General features: G+C 38.9%; 1 protein-coding gene across 3 annotated transcripts in view; it reads left to right on the top strand.

Moving 5' to 3' along the window:
* LOC133576500 (exostosin-1) overlaps positions 1-9,115 on the top strand; it is a 331,236-nt gene that overhangs the window by 297,796 nt on the left and 24,325 nt on the right. For all 3 annotated transcript variants that reach the window (XM_061929781.1, XM_061929780.1, XM_061929779.1), the window contains one exon: positions 5,691-5,780. In XM_061929781.1, coding sequence (XP_061785765.1) covers positions 5,691-5,780 — 90 coding nt within the window. The remainder of the gene's footprint in view (positions 1-5,690; positions 5,781-9,115) is intronic.

Below are 9,115 nucleotides of genomic sequence, written 5' to 3'. Positions count from 1 at the left end.
AACACTACATATATTCTTATTAGATTGCATTTGTCTTTTATTACAATGTTTACAACAACAATAGCATGTTGTCATTTCCGCTTCTTTTCCCAGTAACAGCAGTCGCCTTTTTGCACTCGCTATCATAGTACTTTGTGCCATCTACAAATTTCATCATGAAAGACATCAACATGGAGCGCAAAAACAAAGGAGACTGCTATCGGGCTCTTATCCGCCAGTGTGCTGCTGAACAGGAAAAAGCGGAAATGACGTTCTCTGCGCATCGAGACCTTCTCCGTGCGTGACACCAAGTGGAATTAAAATATAGTCCACATCCCTTAAGTTAAGGGTAAAGTTAAAGTCCCAACGAGAGTCACACACACACTAGGTGTGGTGAAATTATTCTCTGCATTTGACCCATCCTCATGTTCACCCCTTGGGAGGTGAGGGGAGTAGTGAACAGCAACAGTGGCCGCGCTCAGGAATCATTTTGGTGATTTAACCCCCAAGTCTAACCCTTGATGCTGAGTGCCAAGCAGGGAGGTAATTGGTCCCATTTTTATAGTCTTTGGTATGACTTGAACTCACAACCTTCCAGTCTCAGGGCGGACACTGTGCAGGTTAACATGTATTTACTTATTTTCCTATTAGTTTTTAATTTGTTTATTTATTTTTCATCTTATTTTGTTTAAAAAAAAATATAGAATAAAGACATTTGATTTATTTTTTTATTTTTTTATTTATTTTTTCTTGTGGAATACCTGATGCGGCCCGACCCCTGCATACACTGCCTCCAGCAGCCCCCAGGTAAATTGAGTTTGAGACCCCTGCCGTAGATCTATATATAATGCAGCCGCTGACAGGCATGTGATCTTTGCCTTCTCGTTAAAGCCGACTATACATTTTTTCCTTCCCTTCGCACCTTGGAAAAGACTCCCTCTGAGTCGCAGCAGTCTGTGCAAATAGAAAAAAGAGTAAATGCTTTTGCTAGGCAATGGGGGGCAGAGATAAGGGTTCAGGACCAATGAACTGCCCCAGATCTCAGTAGGATCTAATCTGGGACCAGAGGCAGAAAGGCCCTGACACCAGCTGACGAGAGGTATGGAGGAATTCAGCCAGTGGATTTAAAAGGCAAACACCACAGGGCGCCATGAAACGTAATTTAAAGTTAAAGTTAAAGTACCAATGATTGTCACACACACACTAGGTGTGGCGAGATTATTCTCTGCATTTGACCCATCACCCTTGATCACCCCCTGGGAGGTGAGGGGAGCAGTGGGCAGCAGCGGTGGCCGCGCCCGGGAATCATTTTTGGTGATTTAACCCCCAATTCCAACCCTTGATGCTGAGTGCCAAGCAGGGAGGTAATGGGTCCCATTTTTATAGTCTTTGGTATGACTCGGCCGGGGTTTGAACTCACAACCTACCGATCTCAGGGCGGACACTCTAACCACTAGGCCACTGAGTAGACTATAAAGCAGTGGTCCCCAAACTACGGCCCGGGGACCAGATCCGGCCCCCCAGCATCCAAAATCCGGCCCACGGGAAGTCCCAAGTTAAATTATTTTTAATTTTTTTTTTTTAATTTTTAATTTTTTTTTATCTTTCCTTTCTAATCCATTTTCTACCGCGTGTTACTCTCGGTGTCTCCTAGCCGCTCAGACAAATCATATTGTCTAAAAATGAATTTTCCCATCGATAACGTGACAATGTTAAATGTTGATGAACATCAATGTTAATTGATGTTAAATGACAAAACGGATTATAAAGACAATGTATATATGTGTATATATATAAATACAGTATATATATATATATATATATATATATATATATATATATATATATATATATATATATATATATATATATATATACAGTATATATATATATATACAGCCTGGCCCCCGGCCAAATTTTTTTAACCCAATGCGGCCCCCTTGTCAAAAAGTTTGGATATACTATAAAGTGATCATGGACATGGAGGAGGCCATGATTGTGTTTCCAATATTCGGCCTTCATCATTTAGCTAAAAGAGATTCACAGACTATTAGAAACAGTTCTCAGTAGATAAGTTACGGTCCATGTGCAGTATTTGGATGTTTTCGCATGGAACCTTCAGTTCAGGACAGAGGCGTATAGATTTCCCACATACTACAGTTGGCTCGCAATATTGCCAATGAGCAGCCAGAGCTGGAAAAACGTTTTCTGTCATTAATGTATTCCGTTTGAGAACGATTGGCCTTCCCGGTAAAATATGTAAACTGGCAAAGTGGATAAGACAAAAGCAGTGTGCCGCCATTGTTCAGTAGACATGGAGAACAGTGCAAAAAGTTGGGACTACCAATGTTGTCCGTAAGGAATTTCAGTAAAAATAAAACATATTTCACACTGTTAAAAGTGTTGCACTTGTCTGCATTGTTGAACTTTACAAACACTGTGGTCACAACTTGCATTTTGTGGCTCTCTGCTTGTTACTGATTTTACATTTGCTTTGTCACCTATAACACAAAGATAAATGTTCAGTGCAGTAATTTTAATTACTTGGGAAAAAAGCTTGTATCGCAAAACTGCATTGCCTAATGAATTAAAATGTATTTAATTGGTACAAAAAAAAACTGCACAATTTTAACATGTAACAAGCCTTTTAAAAAGATAAACAAACTTTTCGATAACAAATATTGTATAAAAACTATACAATAGATTGTAGTACAAACAATCACAGCAGTTTTATGAAGTAATGTCATAATAATATACAGCATTTAAAGGGGAACTGCACTTTTTTTGCGTTCACAATCCATTATAAGAGACAAGAAGACAAAAGTTGTTTTTTTTGCATTCTAATTAGTAACAAAATTTGCTCATTGTAGGTGGTTAGCAATGCTGAGAATTGGAACAATCAATTCTACCTGTAAATCACTTTAAAAGGCATCCAAAAATCGTCAGCAATACTTAATTTACGTCTCGTAACATTTATACTAACCAAGCTGTAGCAACATTGATATTGTAAGAGCGAACACGGAGGAACTCTTTTTCCAGTTAGTAACACATCGCCATGCTACGGTATTAGCCGTAAGCTAACTAGGGCAAGAGGTAAGCTAGCTTCTGCATTAGCACCCAAATAGCTTTTGAGTTTGTAATGCACAACTATGCGATAGGACACCAATCTTTATTGACTGAAAAACATGAACAATAATTTTACAATATCTGTAAAGTGTTATTTCATGTTTTATTTGTACATTTGTTAGCTATCTCGACAGCATATGTACTATAGTTGTAATAACAAGCATGACGCGCTGTTTGTATCATTATCAATATTATAGTGACTTACTCGATGGACAGTTGTTCTTTTGGTCCAGCTGGTCGGGGACGTTGTTTCCGGTTTATTTTGGGTAAGCGCTCCAATTATGCCGGCATAGCTTGGCTCCAAGTTTCACAATTACACCGTTTCACAATCTCTTCGTACTTACTTCTTAAAGGGGAACTGCACTATTTTGGGAATCGTTCACAATCCTTATGAGAGACAAGAAGACAAAAGGTTTTTGTTTTTTTCTCTTTCTAACATATACAAATTGTCTCGTTGTCTCTGGCTAGCAATGCAGCTAATGGGAGCAATCAATTGTACCTCAAAATCATTTTAAAAATGCATTAAAAAACCGGCAACAATACTTCAGTTGCGTTCTGTAACCTGTATAATAACCAAGCTGTAGCGACATTGTAAGAGCGAACGCCGAAGAACTCTTTTTTTTTTTAGCGTACTAAAAGATTGCCGTGCTACGGTATTAGCTATAAAAACTAACTATGGCAAGAGATAAGCTAGCTTCCACGTCAAAATGAAACGCGTTTGAGTTTGTAATCCACAACACTGCGATAGGACACCAATCTGTACTGACTGAAAAACACGAACAATCATATTACAGTTGACATCGTATGCACTGTAGTGTTAGCTGCAAATTCCAAGCATTTTGTATTATCTTTAGAATCCTAAAATAACAAATAAAAACGACTTGCGTGTTTTCGTCTCTCATAATGATTGTAAACGACAGACAAAATTCCAAAAAATGCTGTTACTCAGTCAAATGCACAATCAACAGCTTCTCTATATTTTCATGGATGAATGTCTGCCGTTTAGATATTATTTTAACGTCCTTTCCCTGGTGTTATTGCCTCATTCTGCTTCAGTATGGTGCAGGTTAACTGCTTTGCCAAATTAGCTAGCTACACGCTCTGTCACATTTTTTTAATGACTTCTGTCTTCCCCCCCCAAAAAAAACTCATGAGCTCAGGCACTCGAATCCCAAAGTAACATTTTATTAACTTGCATTGGATTGCCTTTAGCATCTTTAATACACAAAACGCTGCTCCCGTGAACCAGCATGCCTCCCATCCGGCCAGGGCAGGAGAGCCAAATCGTTCTGGCCGCCAAAATGTGTTTAACTAACTTTATTTCAATGAAACAACTTTTTGTTTGTGATGCAGGTCATTCAGAAAAATATCAAAAAGAGATTGTAGAAGTTACCTCCTAGCCGGTTTGGTGAATCACACACTTCAGCTGGAGACCGTTGTTCTGGTTTAACAAAGGTTTTTATTTTGTCCACAATATCCATATGACACTCGACTTTTCAGCCCTCCTCTGTGTCATGCCTCTCTCCTCCTCCTGCTCCCGACCGCTCACTGTTAAAGACAACAGATGATTTGATTAACACGTACCACCTGTGAAATCTAATCACCTGCCAGCTGTGTCTCGCCGTCAGCACATGACCCGCCCTTGCCCAATGGTGCTCGTCCTCAGCACCATGGACAGCGGCGGTGACTTTTGCTCCTGCAGGCAGCGCTGGCTACACCTCCCTCCACAGAGATATTTAGAAATAACTGTAGATCAAGTGTTGTGGTTAGAGTGTCCGCCCTTAGATCGGTAGGTCGTGAGTTCAAACCCCAGCTGAGTCATACCAAAGGCTATAAAAATGGGACCCATTACCTCCCTGCTTGGCACTCCACATCAAGGGTTGGAATTGGGGGTTAATTGGTTTAATCACCAAAATGATCTCCGAGCGCGGCCACCGCTGCTGCTCACTGATCCCCTCACCTCCCAGGGGGTGAAACAAGGGGATGGGTCAAATGCAGAGAGTAATTTCACCACACCTAGTGCGTGTGTGACTATCATTGGGACTTTAACATTCAACTTTAAATCAACATTGCCGGCTTTTTACAGATTGTATGCAGCCCTACGAGAAACATACAGAATGGTGAATATGGGGTACCTCTAGTTCTCAGTACGATGCAGTGCAGATACGACCAGCGTCCCTTGTATCCAATCAGGATGCAGGTGCAGGTGTACCTAATGTTGTGGCCAGCGAGCATCAACCCTTTCATCTTTTCTCTCCCAACGCTCGTCAAAGCAGCCGCAGGGCCCCGGGTCAGACAGTTAAATAATTCACGCTTTAATTACAAGTCAATAACGTCGTCAGCAGGCCTCTTTAGGCTAATGTATCAAGGCCCGCTGCGCTTTGCTAGCAGGGTCAGAATTGACGAGGGCAGGCGTAAAAACCTATTAAGTCGGCCGCGTGATCGATGGACACGCTGGAGTGGAATAAACACATTTTCTCCGCTTGTTTACTTTGCCTGAAGACTTTTTATTTAACTTTAGGCCCAAAACTCAATGAAAAACAAAATACATAAAAACATACTTTTGTCTTTATGTCCTCTTGCAGACAATGAGCAGTCGTTTTTTCCACCACGATGTCATCCTCACTGACGCCGTCCTCAGTCTGGACGAAGACTCTGTTCTCTCAACCAATGAGGTGAGTTCAATGATTGGACGACAGAGGTGCAATCATTTTGCTGCTAAATGCGCTTTAAAAGTGACACTTTACCAAACAAGCTGTAGCGTTGTATACGAGCCACCAGAATTGATCCTCAACGAGGAAGTCGAGTCCATGCACGCGTTCATGATTCATGTGCTCCGTCTCCAGAACGCTTTTTGCAAATAACGTCTCCTGAAAGCCAAATGAGAACTAGGTGCAGCGAGTTGGACAAAACAAGCCAAGAGTTGTGACTGCAATCATCAATAACGTTTTGGCTTGCCGATTTTAGCAACTGCAGCTTGAGGACGCTGGTTAATGTACTACAACATATCATAGCAGGCCCTAAATCCTGTAAAAAATGTGTCCCGTAGTGGACGGGAGCCGCATAGATGTCAAAAGAGTTGGATTAGACCAGTGGTTCTCAAAATGTTTTCACCAAGTACCACTTCAGAAAACACCTGTCTCTCCAAGTACCACCATGATGACCAACATTAAAATACAGTAGCGTAGTAGGTCTAAATATTCATTAAAAACAAGGGCTACGGTAATCTAATCTTTTTAACCACTGTAACATTACAAACGGTTTGAACAGTAACACTGTGTTTGAATATTTAAGTTAGTGATTCTTTAGCATACCACTAGATGGCGCCCACGTACCTACCATAGTTTGAGAGTCGCTTGAATAGATGATCTGTAAGTACAATATATTCTTAGGAATGACTAGGAGTGTCCTGATCTGATATCTATGATGTCGACTTGCATTTAAAATCTCCAAAAGAAGCTCTGATACGAGGAGTCCTATGGTACGTTTGCTTGTGCAAAGTTGTTATCATCTAAATCAGGGGTGCTCACACTTTTTCTGCAGGCGAGCTACTTTTCAATTGATCAAGTCGTGGGGATCTACCTCATTCATATATATAATTTATATTTACTTATTTATAAAACATATGTTTTTGTTAACAAGTTAAAGGTGTTTAATGATAATGCAAGCATGTTTAACACATATAGTTAATATTGTTAATAAATTAAAGGTGTTTAATGATAATACAAGTATGTTTAATACATATAGTTAATATTGTTAACAAGTTAAAGGTGTTTAATGATAATACAAGCATTTTTAACACATATAGTTACTATTGTTAATAAATTAAAGGTGTTTAATGAAAATACAAGTATGTTTAATACATATAGTTAATATTGTTAACAAGTTAAAGGTGTTTAATGATAATACAAACATGTTTAACACATATAGTTAATATTGTTAATAAGTTAAAGGTGTTTAAAGATAATGCAAACATGTTTAACACATAGTTACTATTGTTAACAAGTTAAAGATGTCTAGTGATAATGCAAGCATGTTTAACACATATAGTTAATATTGTTAATACATTAAAGGTGTTTAATGATAATATAAGAATGTTTAACACATAGTTAATATTGTTAACAAGTTAAAGGTGTTTAAAGATAATACAAGCATGTTTAACACTTATAGTTAATATTGGTAATAAGTTAAAGGTGTTTAAAGATAATACAAGCATGTTTAACACATATCGTTAATATTGTTAATAAGTTAAAAGTGTTTAGAGATAATACAAGCATGTTTAACACATATAGATTCCTTTCTTTCATGAAGACAAGAATATAAGTTGGTGTATTACCTGATTGTGATGACTTGCATTGATAGGAATCAGACAGTGGTGCTGATAAGGTCCGCATTTTCGAATGGAGGAGAAAAAAAGTCCTCCTTTCTGTTCAATACCACATGAAAGTGGTTGGTTTTTGGCATCTTATTTATCCAGCTTCCGTACTCCTTTGTATACACTTTACAAGAAATACATTGTCGGCAAACTCCGTAGCTTGCTAGCTTGTGCACGCGAGCTTTCTGAGACTCTTATTTTGGTAGCGCAGGCAGGATGAAGCAGCGCTTTTATTGTGCAACTGTGCAGTCGGTCTTTGGAGTTTTGATGACAGGTACGGCGCCAGAGTCTGTTGAAATAAAGTGTTTCTCGGCTTCCAGTCGGTAATTTTAATGAGCTGGCAGCAGCCAGCGTCATCTCAGAAGACCCTCGGGTGCCGTGAATGTCAATCAAGTGACGAAAGTGACGTCATAGTGAAGATTTATGATCGCTCATTTTTAGGACTATTTTTTTAATGGCTGGCTGGTGATCGACTGACACACCCTCCGAGATCGACCGGTAGCTCGCGATCGACGTAATGAGCACCCCTGATCTAAATGTCCTCCAATAAGCACACAAGGTGAGTCTTATCTTGTATTTTAGTCAAGTTGTTTATAAAAGATAAACGTGGTAGGCTATAGGCTACTATAAGCAAGCAGTTACACAGCAGTTAAGCGTACAATAGCACACAAGCTGGACAGGCATAATAAGTTTCCTTTATTGAAATTAATTGCAGTCTAAAACAGCACATTTGTCAATCTACTCAACTAGTAAATAAGTATAGTTGCATGTTACTTACAGTACAGATACAAAGTCGCCAGGGCAGAAATATATCAGAAAGTGTGTAGTAACAAACGCGTCCGCATCATTCAACTTACTGTGTCATGGCCTTAACTTAATGAATTGATCAAACCTTTTTCTAACATGTCACACTACTGAATAATAGAACTATGTACTATCATCTGTGCTGATAACATATCAGATTAATATCTGTATTTCCAATACTCAAGACTCCAATATTGGTATTGAGTCAGAAGTGAAACAATTGTATGGGGACACTCCTAGAATGTCTTCTGCCTGTCTGTGTCAACAATCATATATGTCGGAACATCCAAGTTTTGACGTTACATCGGCAAATATTCATTGAGAATGCTATTGTACACCGTTACAGCTAGTGATGGGTGAAACGGTACAAACACAAGGAGAGATACTGTGTCCCTCAATATCTGGTAAGTCCTTAAAAACAGAAAATCCCTTCTGAGTTTAAGGATCTCTGATTTTTAGCCATAGGACCTTAAAAACAACAAAGCACTCCTGTCATATTTAGGATCTTTGGGTCGCGTCTTTGCACTTGGTCCTTAGAAACAACAGATTGCTCCTGTCTTACACAGTAGAGGATCTTTGACTATCGTAAGGAAACTGTATTGTTTCTATTTTAATCTATGACTTGTTTAAGGACAAAACCAGGCAATGTAAACCCATTTGTAATAATTGGCGAATATTTTCTGATTTGTGATTGTTCTTTGTAAGGTCCTGAATTTGTTGATTTTATTTGTATTGTTTTACATAACCCAAAACCAGTGAAGTTGGCACGTTGTGTAATTCATAAATAAAAACAGAATACAATGATTTGCAAATCCTTTTCAACTTATATTC

The sequence above is a fragment of the Nerophis lumbriciformis genome, linkage group LG34 (genome assembly GCF_033978685.3).
Source record: "Nerophis lumbriciformis linkage group LG34, RoL_Nlum_v2.1, whole genome shotgun sequence".
NCBI lineage: Eukaryota > Metazoa > Chordata > Actinopteri > Syngnathiformes > Syngnathidae > Nerophis > Nerophis lumbriciformis.
This window is presented reverse-complemented; position numbering and strand designations above follow the sequence as displayed.